General features: G+C 35.0%; 1 protein-coding gene across 1 annotated transcript in view; it reads left to right on the forward strand.

Annotated features, from left to right (window-relative positions):
* RALGAPA2 (Ral GTPase activating protein catalytic subunit alpha 2) overlaps positions 1 to 22295 on the forward strand; it is a 417261-nt gene that overhangs the window by 143970 nt on the left and 250996 nt on the right. The window contains exons 22-24 of the mRNA XM_020989297.2: positions 4887 to 5080; positions 5669 to 5767; positions 6040 to 6195. Coding sequence (XP_020844956.1) covers positions 4887 to 5080; positions 5669 to 5767; positions 6040 to 6195 — 449 coding nt within the window. The remainder of the gene's footprint in view (positions 1 to 4886; positions 5081 to 5668; positions 5768 to 6039; positions 6196 to 22295) is intronic.

Genomic DNA, 22295 nt, shown 5'->3' on the forward strand with positions numbered 1-22295 from the left:
CCAAAGCCTTCAATTTCTTGCCCAAGATTTCATAATTTTTAATAATGTTTTTTCTAAGTTTCTTTTGGTTTCATTTTTGCCCATGTAAAATCACAAGAAGGCATTATTGTTGTAGAGTTTGATGAGCCTTGGGAAGTTCTCTGTTATATCTTGGATATATACACAGAAGAAAGCAGAATTCTTTGTTGTTGTCATTAGGTTAACAAATGGTTATGCCAGTACCCTTCTGCAGAGACTCACCAAACAGCACTTTTCATCTCTTCTCCTTGTTGAATAATGCCTCTCTGGCAGCACTTTTAAATCCATATTGTCATCTCTGGGAGGATATGAAGCTGCTACAGAAGCTGTAATTTTTGCATTTTAAAATACAATAAAACTTTCATTTAAAAATGTAAAGACCATTCTTATCTCATGGACCCCCAGCCCATGTGTAGTTTGTTGTTCCTTGAATAAAAATGAGACCTCTTTTTATAACTTTAGCATTAGTGAACACTTAATACTTTTTCATTTATTCATTCCTTCATTTTATGCTCCATAATAAATTGGAGAGAGAGAGAGAGAAAGACCATTATTCCTGTATTCCTGGCATAGTTGATAAAGCATTGGACTTAGGAATCAGTGAGACCTAGTTTAAATCCGCTTACCCTTAGTGTGTGATTCTGGGCAAGTCACTTTCAGTCTCACTTTCTTTATCTGTAAGGTAAAGCTAGCAATAGCACCTGCCTCATAGAGCCATCTCAAAGATCAAGTGAGATAATATATGAATCACTTTGCAAATCTTAGTTATGTAAAGTTTAGCTGTTATTTTGTTGTTACTACCTTTACATTCTCTTCTAGGAGGGAGAAGTATATATCACATTTGTGTAGCTCTGACAGAAATACAGATATTGCACACAACATTGATGACTGCCCAATTTACCTTGCTTGCCACACTTAATAAAAATTCAATTCAGTAAATATTTATTAAGCAGCTATTGTGTGCCAGGCACTGTGCTAAGCACTAGAGGTACAAAATATGCAAAAGACAGTCCTTGTCCTCAAAGAATATAGTCTAATGGGGGAGACAAATGCAAACAAATATATACAAAACAAGCTGTTTCCAGCATAAATAAGAAGTAATTAACAAAGAGAAAGCACTGTAATTAAGAGAGGTAAGGCTTCTTATAGAAGGTGGGATTTTAGCTGAGATTTAAAAGGAAGCTAGCAAGGTCAGTAGTTAGAGTGAAGGAGGGAGAGTACCCCAGGCTTGAGGGGTAGCCAGAGGAAATGCCTGGAGCCAAGAAATGGAGGATGCTGTTCGTGAAACAGCCAGAAGGTCAGTATTACTGGCTCTAAGAGTATGTGTTGGGGAGTAAGATGTAAGAGGAGTGAGAGGGGCTTAGGTTATGAAGGGTTGTGAATGCGAAACAGGGCATTTTGTATTTACTGCTGGAGGTGATAGGGAGTCACTGTAGTGGAGTCACATGATCAGACCTGCATGTTAGGAAATCACTTTGGTGGTTGAATAGAGAATTGATTGGAGTGGGGAGAGACTGGAGGCAGGCAGACCCACCAGCAAGGTATTGTAACAATCCAGATATGAGGTGATGGAGGCCTATATTAGAGTTGTGGCAGTGTCAGAGTAGACAAGGGAATATATTTGAGAATTATTGTGAAGGTGAAATTAGTAGGTCTTGGCAACAGCTTGGATATGAGGGGGTGAGAGATAATGAGGAATCCAGGATGACCTCTAGATAGCGAGCCTGAGGAACTAGGAGGATGGCATTGCCCCTTATAGTAATAGGAAAGGTAGGAGGTGGAGAAGATTTAGGGGGTAAGATTAATGAGTTCTATTTTGTACCTATTGACTTTAAGATATCTACTTGACATTGAGGTATCTAAAAGGCAGTTGGAGATGTGAGATTAGAGGTCAGGAGACAGATTAGGCAGGAACGCTAGATTCAAGTATCATTGCATAAAGATGGTAATTAAATCCATGAGAGTTAATGAGATCACCAAGTGAAGTAGTATAGAGGGAGAAGAGAAGAGAGGCCAGGAAAGAACCCTGAGAGACACATAGAGTTAGAGGGCATTATCTGGAGCAGGACCTAGCAAAGGAGACAGAGAAGAGGTCAGATAGGTAGAAAGAAAACCAGGAAAGAATGGTGTCCCAAAAACCTAGAAGGAAGAGAGGATCAAGGAGGAGAAAGTGATTAATAGTGTCAGAAGCCACAGAGAGGCTAAGGAGAATGAGGATAGAGAAAAGGCCATTGGATTTGGCAATTAGGAGTTCATTAATCGTTTTGGAGAGAACAATTTCAGTGGTATGATAAGGTCAGAAGCCAAATTGTAAAGGGTTGAGAAGAGAGTGAGAGGAGAAAAAGTAGAGGCACCTGTTGTAGATAGCCCTTTTGAGAAGTTTGTCTCCAAAGGGCAGAAAAGAAATAGGATGATAGTGGGGATGGAAGGATCAAGTGAGGGTTTTTTCAGGATGGGGAGACAAAGGCATGTTTGTAGGAAGTAGGCAATGAGGCAAAGAGAAATTGAAAATTAATGAAAAAGTGGAAATGACAGAGAGGGGGCAATCTATTGGATGAGATTGAATCAAATGGGATCACTTGAACAAGCAGAGGTAAAAAGTGGTAAGGAATGAGGCTACTTTAGGCCACTTCATCAAGTGAAATAGGGATGAGGAAAAAAAAGAAAGTGGTAGAAAGTATCTTAGTGATAGGAGATAAGCAAGAGGGGAGAAAAGAGAGTTCATGCTAATGCCCTCAGTTTTTTTTTTTATAAAATATCAGGCAAAGTTCTCTGCTGAGAGAGTGGGAAAAGGGGAGCCATGGAAGGTTTGAGGAAGGTTGAAAAAATTTTTAAGAGCCCTTGTGGAGAGTGGGGTAGTGACTTGATAAGAGATGTATAGTAGAATTGCCTAGCATCAATGAGAGCCCAGTTGAAGTTGTACAGCAAATTTGTAGCAGACCCAGTTGTGTGATTTTCTCTACCTTTGTTCAGGAGTGCATGTGTAGGTGCAAAAATGATGGTGGGAGTGATCCAAATCTGAAGCTTGTCTGAGCATAATCACCAATAGATTAGAGGGCTAGGGATTCAAGAGAGGAGTACAGTGTACACTTGAATAGGTTCGTCAAGGAGTCAAGTTTAGGAAGAAGAGGGGAGAGTGTCTAGTGCAGGGGAGATGGCCTGGGAGAGAATTGAGGGATCAAGGCATTGGAAGTCATGGTGGAGAGGAAGTGTAGAATAAGGTAAAGGAAAGCAGAGGGAGAGGTGGAATGCCGATAGATTTGGCTGGATAGGAGGATTTCAGAATTCTTGAATATGGAGGTGTACATTTGTGGATGCTGGCAAGATCAAGACCATTTTTGTGTATAGAAGAGATGAGGTGGAGGAATAGCACATGGGAGGAGAGTGGGTTGAGGAACTGAGTGGAAATTAAACCAGTTCTTGTCTTTCTCACCAGTAGTTCCTTTGGAGAGCCCAATTCTAAAATTGTCATTCTCTTCAACAAACTGTTAAATATATCCAACTTCTTTTACCTTCCTTTAGTCACCTCTTATCTTGTGTTAGTAAATAACTTTTCTTTCTTGTTTCCTCATCTTCCTCTACTTCTCATCCTCTTCACTGAGTCCTTTCCTTCACCTTTTTCAGTACCATGACTTTATCAATAATAGATCATGATAGACAAGCATTATTTTTTTTCTGACAAGATTACTAAACCAGTTGTTGGAGAGGGAGGGAAGCTATGAACATAGTTTATTTAGATTTTAGGAAAGCCTTTAATCAAGGATCTAATTTGCTTCTTGTGGAGAAGATGGAGAAATATGGACTAGACAGTAATAAAATTCAGAGCTTGTTAGATGGCCAGATTTAAGGCATAATGGTTACTGGTTCAGTTTCAAAGAAGTAGGAATTTTCTAGGAGAGTACCCCAAGAATCTGTGATCGGCCCTGTGCTATTTAATATTTTTTATCAATGACTTGGATAAAGTTGGCATACTTTTCTTGGATCAGATCTCATCTGATCTGTATTATGTTGATCATTGTGTTCAGTTCTGAGCACCACAGGTAAAGGATACTGATAAGCTAGACAGGGAAGGGCCTTCAGACCTTGTCAAGTGAAAATCAGTTGAAGAAACTAGAGATTCTTAGTGTGGAGAAGAAAATACTAGGGTGGACATAATAACTGTTTCAAGAATTTGAAGGATTGTCGTGGTGGCTGGAGATTAGACTTGTACCTCAACTATTTCAGGAAACTGACTTTCCTCAGCTATAAAATGGGAATAATAATAGCACCTACCTTGTAAGGTTGTTGTGAGGAACAAATGAAATCATATTTGTAACATTGCTTGTTAACACAGTGCCAGGCATGTAGAAGGTGTTATAGAAAATCTACCTCTTCTTCCCCCTTGTTCCATTTGGCACCAGAGGACAGAAGCAAGAGCAGCCGGTAGAAGGTCAAAGAAGCAAATTGAGACTGCCACAAAATAATTCTTACCCCACCCATAGGGCTGCCTTGAGGAGCAGTGGGTTCCTCATCCTTGAAAGATTTTCAGCAGCTTGGACGACCACTTGTGAGGCATATTATTGCCTGCATTAGCTGGCTACCGAGCTGCCTGTCAACTCTCAAATTCTGCAGTTTGACAACTTAATCCTTAACCTTATATAACTTGAGTGATCACTGACACTTTAACTTCTCCTCATTTATCTTACTTTCTAGCATTTCTACATTCTTAGGCATTCCATATTTTTAAGAGAAGCTAAATACCTTTTATTCAGTGTCTGTGAAATTCAGAATGTAAAGGTAGCTATTCCTGGAGAAGGATAATAAAAATGGAATATAAATTATATGATTAAAATTGTGTGTGTGGTGGTTTTTTTTTTTAAATTCTACAGATAGCAGTGAATGCCTCACTGATGACTGCAGTATAATTGCTGGTGGAAATCTCATAGGTTGGCATCCAGATTCTGCTGCTGTGCTATGGAGAAGAATCTTGGGAATCCTTGGAGATGTTAATAACATCCAGTCACCCAAAATCCATGCCAAAGTTTTTAGCTATCTCTATGAACTCTGGTATAAGCTAGCAAAGGTACTGTTTTTGATTTTACTTTTTCTCTAATATAGTGCAACTTATTTACTATTAAAATGTTGCAGTTTGCTAGATTCAGGATATAGCTTGGAAGTTTGAGTATATTTTATGCTTATTGTGAAAACCAAATAAAAATTAAATATGAATTTCAGTCTTAAAACATGAGAGTTTTTCTTATATAATGTTTTTATTTTTATTTTGTTTTCTTAAGAAATGACCTGATAGAACTTAGATAGGAACATGTTGAAATTCATAAATAATTTGTGTGACTTTTATAATAGCTATAATATAACTACCAAATAAGCATTCATTCATTCTGTTGTAACTATCTAAAAATAGTGAATTAAAATTGGGTTGAAAATGATTTCATTTCTTTATGTCAGGGCCAATCCATTTATATAAAGATAAAGATGTAATTCTCAGATGTTAATATTTGGGATATAGGTAGAAAAAATATTTATAGAATGTATTTTCTTGTTTATCCTTATAAAAATCAGGTAAGACTTTTGAGCAAACATTTTTCTATCTTGTAATATACTTTTATGGCACTATATAATAAGCCCTCTAACGACTATTCTTTCTGTTTAGATACGGGATAACCTAGCAATAAGTTTGGATAACCAGACTTCTCCGTCTCCTCCTGTCTTGATCCCACCACTGCGAATATTTGCATCATGGCTATTTAAGGTAAATTAATTTTTTTGCCTTAAATTTTAAAAATTATTTATGATTTTTGTTTTTTACATCACCTATGTCCCAATGTAACCCTTCTCTCCTGTCTTCCCTATAACAGAGGAAAAAGTGATAGAAAAAAATTCCAGCAAACTATATGTTATTAAGATTAGTATAAAGAAATTATTATAAGGTATTAAGATTCACTATGTATAGAATTTTATTGCAGTATTGAAGTTCTGAACAGCTTGAATTGGGCAATAGTAAAAATTACTTGTTTTTTTCAGGCTGTTACATTGCCAAATGAATATAAAGAAGGTAAACTACAAGCATACAGGCTAATCTGTGCTATGATGACCAGACGCCAAGATGTTTTGCCAAACTCTGATTTCCTGGTGCATTTTTATCTTGTTATGCACATTGGCTTAACTAGTGAAGATCAGGTATGTTCTTTATTCTCTAATTTATTCGTAATTGTCATTTCAGATGCATATCAATTTTAAGAAACATGATAGTTTGGATGAAAATAATTTAAGAATTGGAAATGCAGAAGGATTTGAATGATTATTTTTAAAAGACAAAACATGGGTTTCAAAGGGTGCTTCTGTTACATTTGTTTACTGAATATTTCTGTGTTTTTTTGGGGGAGTGACTTGTTTCTTTTGTTTATTCTTTATATTTAAAAAATGGCAATGATAAACTAGTTTTTAGTTCACATTATTTGAAAAATAATATAGTAAAATATGGCCTTTTTAATATCAGAATTGGACTAATCCTTAAAAGTAGGCCTGTACATCTTATTTAAATCCTGTCAAGATAGTGTATGGAATTTGTAGTGGTAGGAGTATTTCTCTTCTTGATTTAGAATAGGCTTTTGAGACAGTTTTTAGAGAAAGAGAAGGTTGTGTCTGTAATCTAGGATATTTGACAATATTTCATGTTTCAATGACTGTTAGTCCATTGAAATGGCTATCATAATTCTAATAAAGTTGATAAGTTACTTTAGAAGGATATGCTATCTTTGGAAAGTATCCACATTTGTAAAACTAAGGCACTCAGTTTTTTCTTATGGAAAACTATTTGTGATTTCCCCAAATTCTTATAATTATTGATTTTGGAGGGTGGGCAAGGGAAAGGGTGGAAACTGGCTATATTCCCCTTCTCTGGAAGACTCCTCACAAGGTGAGAGCAAGAGAACGTGACACTAGCAACTGTCCAAAGTCCCTTCTCTACTGAGTTTCCAGCGGTCATGGAAGATGTGGTAGTGGCAATTTGCATATCCCAAAATTGCATAGCTAAAACATAATGAAGAGGGCAGGTAAGTGGTGCAGTGGAAAGAACACTGACCCTGAAGTCAGGAGGACCCGAGTTTGAATCTGGCCTCAGAGCAAACACATAACACTTACTAGCAGTGTGACCCTGGGCAAGTCACTTAACCCCAATTGCCTAAAAAAAAAAACCCCAAAAAACAAACCAAAAAACCAAACATAATGAAGGCTTATAGAGAAACAAGTGGTGCAAGGAAAACCTGTTAGCGACCACTTAGCAACCACTACGATTCTTTATATCCTCAGCACTTAGCACAGTGTCTATCCTGTAGCAGTTAATTAATATGTATCTGTTGATTGATTGTCTTAATTAAATAGATTGGAGGGAATACCATTTGAGGTGCCCTCTCATGATTTTTGTATTTAGTTAAAATTTTTCTTTAGCATTCTTTTAGATAAATGAATCTACATTTGTAAATAAACTGGAAGTACTTTACCAGGATTTGCTTATTAATACAGTATGCCCAGAGATTTCAGTATCTCTATATTTGTTGAAAGTAGTTTTTCTACATGGAGTATAGGTACAAAGTTGATAACTCCATAGGATCCTGAATTTGGAACTCTTAGTGTCTATTGAACTGATTATCGATTTAGAGGTGGAAAGGGACCTTAAAGGTCATCTGGTCTAACCCCTAGGTTTGAGAATTTTGATATTTAAAAAAGGCCATATTTTACTATAGAATTTTCCAAACAATGTGAACTAAAAACTAGTTTATCATTGCCATTTTTAAAATGTAAAGAACATATAATATATTTAAATATAAAGAAATTAGAAGTCACTCCAAAAAAAATGCAGAAATATTTCAGTAAACAAATGTAACAGAAGCACCCCTGCAAACCCTAACCTTGTTCTTCTTCCTCACTGTGATCTCCAGTCCCTTCAAACCTCAGTTCTTTCTTAGACCATTACTCTTGTGCTGGTTACATTCTTCTTCCTTTCCCATTTTGACCCTTTGGTGAACGAATTTAAAAAATTGAAGATTAATGACAGATCAAGGATAACAGAGGTGTCAATCTTCTGGAGAACCGAAGATGGAATAGAATCATTTGCACATGTAGAGAATTTAGAATACCAAGATGAGCCACCTCATCCTGTGAGACAAGGTTCATAAAGGAGGAAACAGTGGGGAAAGTGTCTGCATGATGTAAGATGAAGAGTATAGAGGGAACTGTTAGCAAATGGCCTCCATTTTTTCAGCAAGAGCAGGAGCTAGATCTTCAGCTGTGAAAGGGTGGGGACAGAGAAGCCATGGAATGGTCCAGGAAAAATGAAAAGGTTTTCAAAAGCTGCTGCATTGAATGGCATACTGAATTGATTAGGGAGGTGTAAAAGGATTGTCCTTCCTTGTGAGATCTCTGTTGAGCTTATGTAACAAAACAAAACCTCCAGTTTTCTTAAGCAGCACATAGGTGGTAAAGTGTATAGAGTACAGAGTTAAGAAGACTCATTTTCCTAAGTTCAAATCTGGTCTCATACACTTACCAGCTGTGCTGTGTGACCCTGGGCAAATCACTTAACCCTGTATGCCTCACTTTCCTCCTCTGTAAAATGAACTGGAGAAGGAAATGGCAAACCACCTCAGTGTTTTGCCAAGAAATCTCCCAAAGGGGTCACAATGACTCAACACTACTGAAATGACTGAACAGCAGCAGCAACAACAACAATAGAAATAGGAGCAAAAGGAGTGGATTGTGGGAGTGATCCAGGGCTGCACGTGCGGTGAGGGCAAGGGACTCGAGAACAGAAGATGGTACTTACACAAGACTCTCCATCTCCGCAAGGCATTTGCATTGCCTCTGTACCAAACTGAGAATTCTCTCCCTCCCCATTTTCATTTGCTGACTTGCCTTATTTCCTTCAGGTGCTAGCTAAAAACCATCTTCTGCCAGAAGCCTTTCTCAATCCATTTAATGGTAGTGTCTTTCCTCTAAGATTTTCTTGCATTTTTTGTTTGTCTTTTTTGTACATAATTGTTTCCATGTCTTCTTACCCTTTAGACTGTGATCTCCCTGAGTGCATGTTCAGTTTTTTGACTATATCTTTAGCACTTTACGGCCCTGGAGCCAGGAGGACCTGAGTTCAAATGCGGCCTCAGACACATAACACTTACTAGCTGTGTGACCCTGGGCAAGTCACTTAACCCCATTGCCTAGCAAAAACAAACAAACAAAAATTTAAATTTTAATAAGTGCTTATTAATTTGTTTCAGCTCCACCAAAAGAGTAGTAGGGAGTTTGTCTTTCTAAGACAAACCCTTCTAACATTTATAATTACTCTCCTTGTCAGCTTTTTATACCTTTGATAGTATTATCTTTTATTTTGTTTCCTGTGTGAAAATCATTGGCAATATGCTGCAGCCTTTTTATGTCTACCAAATGCCTCTCCATGGCTTTTTAGGTGACTTGCAGTTTTTATTCTTCAAATATTGGAGTATCCCATGATTTTCAGCCCTGTAATAATACCAGAAAAATATTGCTATTTAAAAGATGGGTTTTTCTTCAGGGATAATCTTGAGGTCAGTTAAAGCACTTGTGATTAAAGGGAAGGGGGGAGACTGCATCTCCCAATTTTGCCTAGGCTGGAAATACAGAGGTCACTGGCTACCTTGATCCCAACACTGATTGACACAGAAACTTTAACCTACTCTGTATAATCTCAGCTGGTTACCATATTGACTTAGTGGGGTCTACTGTAATCCTCCTGCAGCTCAGAACTCTGAAGCTTAAACAGTTCCATAAGCTTCAGCCTCCTAGCAGTAGGGACTATAGAGGTGCACCACCAAGCCCAGCCTATATTAGGTAATTCCTCATTCATTTCTGAGTCCAACATGTCTGCTTTTCCAAGCTAAATGAACTGATGGACAAATTTAGATGGCTTTAATTCCTTCCATGGCTTCTCTGTCCCCACTCTCTCACAGCTAATGATCTAGCTTCTTATCTTGCTGAAAAAATTGAGGCCATTTGCTAAGAGTTCCCTCTATACTCTTTTTCATCTGACATCATGCAGACACTTTCCCCACCATCTCCTCCTTCATGAACCTAGTCTCATAGGAAGAAGTGACTCACCTTGCTAATTCTAAATTCTCTACATGTACAAATGATCCTATTCCATTTTTTTAAAAAAAGGAGATAAAATGAACCCTATTTGCTAATATGGAATCTCTGATCCAGCAACATCAACCTTCTTACTGTTTTTCCCACAGGGGAGTCCATCTCCTGATTTTGTGCCTTTTCACTGGCAATTAATTGAAAAGGGGACAGAGAGGAGAAGACATCTGAATGATATCAGTTAAGAAGGAAGAGAAGACTGAGCTCTTGGTGAATGGCTTCTAGTTTTTTTTAGTATGAGGCAAGGTCCTCACATGAGAAATAGGAGATATGAGTGCCACAGGAGTCTTGAAGAGTGATGTCAAGGTTTGGAATAGGCAGTCTTGAGTAGGATAATGAATTGATTAATGTAGTACTGTTGGAGATACCCCCCTACTGGGTAAACTCCACTGACTTCCTCTTGCCTCCAAGAGCAACTACAGAATGCTCTCTTTGGCATTCGGAGCCTTTCATAACCTAGTCCTCTCCTACCTTTCCATTCTTCTTGTACCTTACTCCTCAAAACGTTCTCTTTGATCCAGTGACAGTGGTCTCCTGTCCGCAGATAAGACACTTCCCCTCTCAGCTCTGAGTATTTTCTCTGGCTGTCCCCCATGCCTGGAATGTAGAGTATAGTGATGAGTTGAACAGGTTTACTTAGGGACTAAGATATAAAAGAGAGGGGAATGTAGCTAATTCAAGGTTGCTAGTTTGTGAAAGAACTGAGAAGTAGAGGGATTGGAGGTCATAGTGAGAATGAAGAACAATGTTAAAGATAGTTACTATAAATCTAAATTCACTGATTAATGTAAAGTTATTCTTCAGATCTATTCAAATGAGACAACTGTTTTCTTTTTATGATTTTAATAAAACATGCTTTCAAATGTATACGTCATTTTTCAAAAAAACTTATGACCTTTTAGATTCTATTCTCTATTATTTGAAAACATAGAAATAGTATTTAATAATAATTGTAGTAACATTTATATAGCATTTAAGGTTTGGAAAGTACTTTATAAATATCTCATTTTCTCTGAGAGGTATGTGCTATTATTATCTCCATTTTACAGATAAGGAAACTGAGGTACATAGAGATTAATGATTTGTTCAGAATCACATATCTAGTTAAGTATCTGAGGCTGGATTTGAATTTGGGTCTTCCTGACTCCAGTTGCTTTATCCACTGTGCCACCTAATATGCCATCACTTCATTCTGCAGAAAGAAAAGAGGTTTAGATTTTATAATAATTAATTTTCCTAGTTATATAAGAGATGTGTAATCTTTTACCTTTCATTGTCATATATATATATTTAAATGGCAAGTCAATGCTACCCGTAATTCATTCTTTCATGCTTGTTTCTAGACAAAATAAGAGAATTATAAATTTCAATAGGCCTATTGTTTGAAGCTTTAGAATGTGGAAACCTTTTTTTTTGTGTTTAATATAATTGACTTTTTTTCCCTTCAATGTTAGTAAATCTCATTATATACTTTGTTAAGTTCTGATTAACAACCACATAATTACTGTAAGGATCCTAAATATAATTCTTCTGGAAAGGGTATAGAGGATAAATTTTAGTCTTTTGCCAGAAGAGTAGAATTTTTACTAATAAAAAGACCTAATTCTCATTAAAGCAGGACATTTTGTGTCATTTAGTTTAACTTTTGTTCTGAATCTCTTAATAGGTCATGGTAGCTTTTTAAAAAATGAAATGTATTTCTGAATATACATAAGATATGTTTATACTGTATGTATAGTATGCTATGTATGTATGTGTATATATATGTATATATATGTTTACACACACACACACACATATATACACACACGTGTGTGTATACATACACATATAAATTAAGAGGAAATAGAAAAATTGATTTGGAACTAAGAAGGACCTTAGCAGTCATTAATTCTAGCATTCTCATTTTACAGAGGACACAGGTTTGGAGAATTTTAAGTTACTTTCCCGTTTGCACAGGAATTTAAACCGAGTTCTCTGACTAAAATTCAGTGTTATTTCCCATTATTCTACACTGCCTCCCATTAACCATTCACTTTTATTTTTTTGGGACAAATGTCATTCTTGCCAAAATAGATAGTTAATTCCTATTTTTCCTGTAGTAAAAGTTAGTTGCATTTAATGTCTTTTAAATGCATCCCTTTTCTCCTTGATGTCAGGATGTACAACTTAAAGTGTATTGGCTTCGGAGTCAGAAGACCTGGGCTGCAATTATGCCTTTGATGCTTACTCTCTCTTTGACTTTGACGTTCTGGGCCTCATTTTCCTTATCCATAAAAGTGAGGGTGTTGGAATAGATGGCCTCCCTAAAGACTGGTTCTAAATGAGTGACAACCTAGGAAAGAGTTGTCTAAAAGTTTACATTTTTATGGACTCTGATGCCAGAAATATCAGTTGAAATGGGAAGAAAATTAGAATTTGTCTATGTAAGGAGATTTTTGTTACTAAAAATTCCTGTAGTTTTAAGTGGGCTGAGTAACTCAAAATAAAACATTTAAAACGTAATGTTTTTCATTTTTCCGTTACAAGTTAAAATTACTTTAGTCCTAAGTTGAATTTCTGATTTCTGCCTCTGGGTGGCACACTTGACTGCCTATTTTTAGCCATTTTCACTAACATTTTCATTATTTAAAAATCATAGCTGAAGAATTACTGAAAGACCCAGAATACCTCAAGTGTGATCATCTATTGTGTCTTTACAAAGTGTCATTTATGATAAAAACAGGAAACCTGGGAGAGTTGACAAGCTGTCCAGCAAAGGGCAATTGAAGTAATAGTAATAGATCATGAGTTGAATATGAAAGCTCAAAAATATAAATTTGATGGCCTTAAAAAAATGAAATAGTGCTTTAAAAAACAACTAATGACAGTAATGTAATTTTTTTAGTTTCACAAAATATTCGTTAAAAAATAGCAGTTATATAAATTACCCTGTCTAGCATGACTTTTTCAAGTGGCTGAATAGTTTTTCAGTGATGTGCTTCAAGAAATAACTGTTGTATAGATGCAATAAATAGGTTGGCTAAAATAAATAAACAATTCATATCTAATGTACAGAAGTTCTGAAGACCAACATCTTTGCAAAGAGCAATGGGTAGGTCACACTATCTGTAGTGTAATAGTAGGGAACAATTTTTTTTAGTTTTGTTCTTGGAAATCTTCAGTGGTTCTTTATTGCCTCTAGGATCAAATATTCACTTCTCTGTTGGACATTTAAAACCCTTCATAATCAGTATCCAGCCTACTTTTCTAGATTTATTTCCTATTACTCCCCTTGACTCAATCTAAGATTCAGCCAAAGGGGTCTTCCTGTCAATGTGCATTTGTACCACCTGTCCCCTATCCTTGGAATATCCTCACCTTTGCCCTTTATAGTCTCAAGTTTCCACAAAATTTAACTGAAGCACCACTTTTTCTTGAGACCTTTTTTCCTGATCTCTCTAGCTGCTAGTTCCTCCACCCTGAAAAATTCTTATATTTACTTTGTATATGTTTTATATTTATGTAAATATGTATAGAATACATACAGATTTGTAAAGTCAAATGTAATCTCCCAAAGTGTAGGAGCTGTTTCATATTTGTATCCTGGGCACCAAGGACAGAGCCTGGCACTTTTAAAAGAATATTGATTTGTTTATTTTGAATAATTTTGGGGGGGGGAGCTACTTATTAGTATACAGAATTTCCTTTTAACTAACAAGATTGCCTTATCAGGTAACACTACTTTGAAGTCTATTGTATTTATGGTTTCACAAGGTTACTGAAAATATATATTATATATATTTATATATATTTATTTATATATGTGTGTGTGTGTGTGTGTGTATAATTTTTGAAGAGGAAAGGGAAAAATAAAAAGCCTTTCATTCACTCTTGTCATTCTTGGGAACTAGAGAGAGAGGGGAAAGGAGGTAACAAACATTTATTAAGTGTCTACAATGTGCCAGGCACTGTGCGGAGTACTTTACATATATATTTCATTTGATCCATACAACAACTATTTGAGATAGGTTCTATTATTATTCCCATTTTATATTTACATTTGACTTATCCAGTGCCATACAGCTAATAAGTTTCTGATGTCAAATTTGAACTTAAGTCTTCTATCAAGTAATCAAGGAAGAAGGGGAAGTGAAAGAATTGATGAAAGAGCTTATTGAACTGGGGATTCTGAATTTCTAGAGATTTTTACTGAGATGATCCCTTTGTGTTCAACAACAGTCTTACGTACATTGTTGTGGTGGTTGACATATGGTTCAACAAGTGTCTAAGTTCTTTTTAGCTCAGATTTTAAGTTCTTAGTTTTACTCCTTTCCTTTTACTTTCCTTTTATCCTGGTCCTGATACTATGGGAAGCATTCTTTGTCCTCTCACAACCTCCAAGCTTCTTCTCTTGGTTGTTTTCCTACCTCCGAAGAGTTTTCTAATTTTTGAACCCCTCTGTGCTTCCCTCAAAGAGAGTTTCTCCACTAATGCTCTGCCAGATCTTCCACCTCTCATCGCACAAAAGTATCTTAACATGAAAGGAGCCATGATTCGAATTTATTAAGAACAGTTCCTGTTAATTTCATCTTTATTTAAAACATATGTAAAGATCAATATGTGTGAAATGGAAAAGGACATGTTTCTAACACCATATCAAAGACTGGAACGTTTTCTTTGCTTAAAATAAGTAAACTATTCCTTAACAATGGCTTACAGATTTTGTCTTAATATAATTTTTCTCTTAAGTCATCAAAGCAAAATTCTCTTTTAAGTGCAAAGCCTACATTACTGAAAAGTCACAATTGGTATTTTGCATGTAGAACTTTGAGACAATTTGAGCTTATCATTCATTTCCATTACAGGAAGAGCTAATCTTCTTTGGACATTAATAGTGTATCATCTCATCTTCTAGTAGTGGCTTTTTGTTTGTTTTTTAAGTGAGATAGGACTTAACTACAGTGATTTGGATTAGTCTTCTGACAATCATAAAGTCCTATTACATACCCATAATATAAAACCTTAACTATGCACATATAGTACATTTCATTTTCATGATTTCTTAACATTAATTTACCTTTTCTTCTCTTGTTTCTGAATACAAACAAATGTGTAGCTGCATCAGTTCAATTTTACATAGTGAAATAAATACATTTGATGCTTATATGAAAGGCAGCCTGACATGGTAGATAGAATACTGGAATTGGAGACAGGAAGACCTGGATTCAGGTCTAATGTCTTATTCTTACTAGCTGTGTGTATATGGATAAGAAAATCTGTTTCTCAGTGCCTCTGCCTGTTAATACTAAGTTTACAGAAAATTTACTTATCAAGAGAGTTGCCAAACCAGGCACAGATAGTTATAGATCTAAAGCCCAAAGGGACTATAGAGGTCATTCTAGTAGAATCCCCTTATTTTATAGATGAGGAAACTGAAGCCCAGAGATAGAAGGTGAGTTGGCCAAGAGTAAATGGCAAGTAGGATATGAACTCTAGTCCTTTGACTCAAAAGTCAATGTTTTCCACTGTACCATGTTTGGTCATAGATATACCTTTTTTCCTCCTCCACCTAAAAAGCTGAATGTCATATTTAAGTTTTATTTAACTTTTCTTATATGATTTTTTAGTTCTAATTAAATATAGCTAATTTCATATAAAATTTTATTGTCTAACCCTCTTCTTTTCTAGACATGGTAGTTTCTCTAGTTTTGATTAAAGCATAAACATTTATTTTTAAAATCATAATTGACATTAAATTTTATTTCATGTTGATTCAGAAGAAAATTTCCATATGTAGTGAAGTTTAATATTCTGTCCCTGAAGTCATAATTCTTATCAGAAATTTCTGTGATCTCTCATGAGGTATATGATGGAATAATGAAATAATAAACAGTCGTCTGTAAAAAGATCCCAAGGGTACACTCAATGAGAATAAGACTCAGCAGTGAACTTGGAAAGCAAGGTCTAGGGGAAATGCTTGTAAATTGGCCATACCTGAATCTTTTAATAACATCAGACAGCCTGTATCATGTAGTGATATGTAATAATTGCGTCACCTTTTTTCCCCAAGAAAAATAAATCATTTTCAATGCTAGGAATTCAGTAATGCTAATAACACATGAGGAGGGAGAAATGTATTTTTCTGCCATCTGTTAAGGGACAAAAATAAGGAAACACTTTTCCTGAAATAAAAGATTAAGATAGAAGTTCAGTGATTTTTCTTATATCTTTTATAAGGAAATGCATCTTCAATGTCTACATTAGCTTTTTTAAAAAATCTAACTCTCTGTGATAATTTTGATTGCATTAGTCATGTCACCAAGTTCTATTTTATCATAAACATAGCCAAACCACAAACAAACAAATAAACGAAAAAACATTCTCATGAAACTTGAAGGCTAGCCAGCTCATGTCTCTTCTTTGTTAAGATTAAATAATAACCTAGATATGTTTCATTGGAACATTTAGGGTGGATAAATTCCTGAAAAAGTTCATTTTTAAAATTGAGGCAGTGTATAACTGAGCAACCTAATTAGGTTAAGTAAACCTAGGAATATTCCTAAACTTTTAAAGGCTAGGGAAACAAATGTTTCTAAAGTTGTCCTCATTTTATAAATTCGTAAGATTAATTGGATACCATTTTCAATATTTGCCTTTTTTTGTGAGGCAGTTTATTAAAGTCAGTTCAGGTTAAATGTAACATATGATTTACTGATCTTTATAATGAACTGGCATTTATTAAGGGACCTAGTGTGTACAAATTGTTAAGGTTAGCACTTTAGAGAATCCGAGGCAATGAAGTTACTGTGTCCTAGAAGTGTATAATCTATTTGAGGAAATTTGCCATGCCCACTTGAAAAAGTAACCTTATATGGTGTTTTAATATTATAGGAAGTTCCACATCAACAATATGGATAGTAAGTTTTATGGAAATTCAGAGGAGAAAGTAGGTGTTTCTGGCTGCATTGATTAGGAAAGGATTTGAAAAGGTAAGTTTTGAATTGCGGCTTCACTTGGAAGTTGGAGTTTACTTGCCAAGATCTATGTAGGAATTCTATGAATACAAGTCACGTGAAGTCAACAAGCATTTATTAAGCACCTACTATGTGCCAGGTACATAGATGAGGCAGGTAGATGGCTCAGTGTATAGAGTACTGGACCTGGAGTCAGGAAGACCAGAGTTTACATCTGGCTTCATACATTTACTAGCCATGTGACCCTGGACAAGTCCTTTTCCACCTCATACACCACAAGCAAACAACTATATCTAAAGAGTGTGTGTATGTGGAGGGGGGCGGGATAGTCTCAGAGGAAAAGAACTAAAAGAAAGAAGGATTGTGAAAGACTTTTTGCAGAAAAGGGCCCAGCAAGCCCTCACACCAGAGGTGCTAATCCTTCCTTTCCACCTCATATACCACAAGCAAACAATTATGTATAAAGAGTGTGTGTATTGGAGGGGGGGATAATCTCAGAGGAAAAGAACTAAGAAAAAGACTTTTTGTAGAAAGTGGGATCTTATCTGAGACTTAGAGGAAGTCAGGAAAGTTCAGAGATGGAAATGAGGAGGAAATGTTCCAGGCATGGAAGGCAGCCAGAGAAAACACCTCAAGTTGGGAGATGGAGTGTTATATGCAAGGGACAGCAAGGAAACCAGTGTTGCTGATCTCCGAGTATGTGGGAAGAAGTAAGATGAAAGATTTGAATGTAGGAAGAATCCAGGTAATAGAGTACTTTAAGACTACAAAGACCAGAATTTAAGAATACTGTTGTGAACTAAGCAAATTTTAATAGCCCAGGAGAGGATTTTATATTGCATCCTGTAGTTAACAGGGAGTCAGTGGAATTGGTTGAATAGGAGAGAGTTATTGTTAAGCCTGTGCTAGAAAAAAATAATAGCAGAATTCATCTCAAGGAACAAAATCTCAAGAGAATTAATGAGGAAAAAATGTGGGAAGGAAGGGGGCCTTAGAAGTACCAGATCTCAAAAACTATACTACAAAGCAGTAATCATCAAAACAATTTGGTACTGGATAAGAAATAGAGAGGTCAATTGGCATAACAGATTAGATGTACCATATATAGAAGCAAATGAACACAGGAGCCTAGAGTTTGATAAACCCAAAGATCCCAGCTATTAGGATAAGAACTCGCTATTTGAAAAAAAAAAAACTTCTGGGAAAACTGAAAAAGTCTGGCAAAAATTAGTTACAAACCATTGTCTCACACCGTATTCCAGTATGAGCCAGAAATAGGTTCATAACTGAGACATAAACACATCTTAAACTAGAGGAACAAGTAAGGAAGGAGGGGAAAGGAAATAAGTATTTGCATATACTAAGAAGCTTCTTCTTAGTACTAAGAAGCACTTTACAAATATCTCATTTAAAGATTTAATTTAAGGAAAATTATCTTTCAGGTCTATGGATATAAAAAAAGTTCATGCCTGAACAAAAGACAGAGATAATCACCAAAGTTAAAATGCATTTGTTATATAATATTTGATTACATAAAATTGAAAAGTTTTTGTGCAAACAAAACTAATATAGCTAAAATTAGGATAGAAGCAAGTAAATTGGGGAAAAATCTTTGTAGCACCTCTTTCTGATAAAGATGTCTTTTCTAAGATAAACAGGATACTGATTCAAATTTATAAGAATAAGAGTCACTGTCAAAGGATACAAACAGGCATTTTTCAGATTAAGAAATCCAAGCTATCAATAAACATGGCAAAAATGCTCTGAAGCACTAAATATTTAGAAAAATGCAAATTAAAATAACTCTGATGTCACATTTTATGCAGATAAGATTGTCAAAGTTAACCAAAAAAAACAAAAAAGGAAAATGACAGATGCTGGTGGAGCCCTGAACTCAGTCATTTTGGGCTGCAATATGGAACTATGTCCAAAAAGTTATCCAGGTGTTCATAGTATTTTATGGTAAGATACCATTACCAGGTCTGTACCGCACAGAGAGGAAAAAAAGAGGAAAAGTTTTTGCTAATTTTTTTTTTGTTTTTTTCCTCCTTATAGTTTTCCTCGGTATCATTCCCTAGCCCCTCCCAGACAGCCAGGCTATATAACTAATAATATTTTTTAATGACAGAAAGGGAAAAAAACAAGCACAACCAATTAATACATTGGAAAAGTCCAAGAATATATGTAGTAACTTGGGTCCTCCTTTCATATCTCTTTTTTCAAGCCATGTTTGATCTTTATAATTTTGCTTCATTCACTTTTGCTTTTTCTTTGGGGGTGATAGGGTGTGTTTTCCATTTATATTGTTAGTCAGTGTATATATTGTTTTGATTACTCTTCCTCAGTTCATGTATTTTATATCTTTCCATATTGTCACATACATTATTTCTTATAGCATAGTAATATTCCATTGTATTCACGTGCTGCAATTTACTTAACCATTCCCCAGTTAATAAGCATCTACTTTGTTGCCAGTTTTTTTGCCTTCAGAAAAAAGTTCTGCTGTAAATATCTTGTTGTTTTGGGGGACTTTCTTCTTATCAATGGCTTCCTTTGGGTATAAGCTCAGTAATGGAGTGTCTGGGTCAAAGGATATGGACATGTTAGTCACTTTATTTACATGATTCAGAAGTGCTTTTCAAAATAGTAGCAATTCACAACTATGCCAACAATGCATTATTATATCTATTGTCCCACAACACCTCTAGCATTGACTAATTGACACTTTTTGTCAACTTTGATTATTTGCAGGGTGTGATTTGAAACCTCAGGGTTGTCTCGATATATATTTCTCTAATCATTAGTGATTTAGAACCTTTTTTCATGTGGTTGTTAAATACTTTGCAGTTCTTTTCAGATCTGTTCATTTGTATCCTTTGACTACTTCCCTGTTGTGGAATTGATATTAGGCATATATGTATATACACATGTATTTGTATCTGTTTGTATATGTTGGGTTACAAACCCTTATCAAAGAAGTTTAATAGAATTTTTTTTCTATTTGGCCATTTCCCTTCTTATCTTAGTTGTATTAATTTTGTCTGTGCAGAAGCTTTTCAATTTCATGTTATCAAAGTTATCTGTCTTATCTTTTGTAATTGCCTCAGTCTCTTGTTTGGTTAAAAATACATCTACCTATGAGAAGGGGCGGGGGAGATCTGCTTCTCTTCTAATTTTTAAAAAATGGTCTGATCTTTAATATTAAGTTTGTGTATCTGTTTAGACTTTATTGTGGCATGTGGTATAAGGTGTTTATTAAAGGCTACTTTCTGCCAGATTACTTTTCTGCTTTCCCAGTAATTTTTATCACATAAGGAATTTTTTCCCAGATATTTGCTTTCCACTTTATCAAATATTGGCCTATTAAGTTCCATCGTTTCTGATTTCTCCCTTGTCTTGTTTATTCCTCCATTTCTTTTGTGTTCTCAATTTTGTTGGCATATAGTCGTGCATAATGTGTTCTGATTATCACTGTTATTTCTTCTGATTTTGTTGTGATGTCAGTTGCTATTTTATTGATTTGATTTTCTGCTGTCTTATATATTGCTTTTCATTGTTTATATTTTCTTTCTTTCTTTCTTTCTTTCTTTCTTTCTTTCTTTCTTTCTTTCTTTCTTTCTTTCTTTCTTTCTTTCTTTCTTTCTTTCTTTCTTTCTTTCTTTCTTTCTTTCTTTCTTTCTTTCTTTTTCTAAAGAGCAGTCAAGTATAAAGAACACAGGATAAGTTTGTAAAAATATCTCAGCTCTGTCTGGCCTTCAGTGATATATCACCTTTGGCAAGTTACATTTCTCAGGCTCAGTTTTCTTGCTTACAAAATGAGAGGTTTGGATTAAATGAGGTTTGAGGTCTTTTTCAGCTCTAAAATTCTCCAAATATGTAATTCTAAAACCACTTGAGTTAAACTGTGTACATGGTCTAAATTCTTAATTTATTTTTTTAAAAGCATCTTACTTGTTTTAGCATTTTATAATTTACAGATAATTTGCTGTGTGTGTGTAACATATATCAAATGAATATATGTATATATATATATATATATATATATATATATGATTATATAAGAGTGTGTGTGTGTATGTGTGTATACACAATTATTGATCCCTATGAGTTATGGTAAGAAGAGGTACCTCCATTTTATAAATGATGATACTGAGGCTTATTGAAATTAACTTGTTCAAGAATTGCAGAACTGGGACACCAACTCTGAGACCAGTGCTTCTTTCAGATGTACAAGATCTTCTCTTATTGTAATTTAAAGAATATTTTATTATGTATTATAATTTAAACTAAATAATTGTTTTTAATATATAGTGTGGTTTTTGTTATGATGTGAGTTTGAGGAGTGATTGAAGTGAAGTTATTGTTCTGAATTGTGTTTACCATTTTTGGCAGCCTCATGATATGCCACTGCAGTTTGGGAATAAAGAAGTACTTAAGAGTACTATGTATCAATTGAATTTCTTTGAAACTTTGACTTCATCCTAAGGGATGAGGGGATGGTTTAATTTTTTAATAAAAACCACTGTGTAGTAAGTCATACAATGACAATCAAGAATGGAAGAACAATTGAGCTAACTAACCTCTAAAAATGAAAATGTTACTGTAAAAAATCACGTGTCATAATTGCACTCCATTTTGCAATTTAAACTTCATCTTGTAGTTAAATGTGTGGTGTATACAAGAATGGATTCCATTATGAACAGCAATAATTAAGTTTAATTCCAAAAACTTAAAAGTAAATTTATCGATTTCAAGCTCTTTTCAATAAAATGTTTTTATAGTTGTCTCAGTGCTATGGGCTACCAATGGCCTTTGCAGTTAGTTGGTGTAACAAGCATGAGGGATTGGAGAAAGAGAAAGAATAAATGGAATTATACATTTCCTTCTTTTTAAATACAGATACAACAACCTCTTACTCAAAAAAGGAGATTTTAAAATATCTTTTAAAAATTGTTATTCTTTATAAATTTTTTATAAAGGAGAAATTATATCCCAGATCCTTGCCATTGTACTGTTGTGGTCATGCTAAATTTTTTCAGGGATAAATTGCTTTGCTTCATTTGACCTCTGACAATTTTTTTAAAATGTAAGAACTCCGTAGTAGAGTCTCTTAACATCGCTTTCAATCTTCATTTTTTTGGGACAATTCTA

Source organism: Phascolarctos cinereus, unplaced genomic scaffold (genome assembly GCF_003287225.1).
Source record: "Phascolarctos cinereus isolate Bilbo 61053 unplaced genomic scaffold, phaCin_HiC Scaffold_2;HRSCAF=192, whole genome shotgun sequence".
In the NCBI taxonomy this organism is placed as follows: Eukaryota; Metazoa; Chordata; class Mammalia; order Diprotodontia; family Phascolarctidae; genus Phascolarctos; species Phascolarctos cinereus.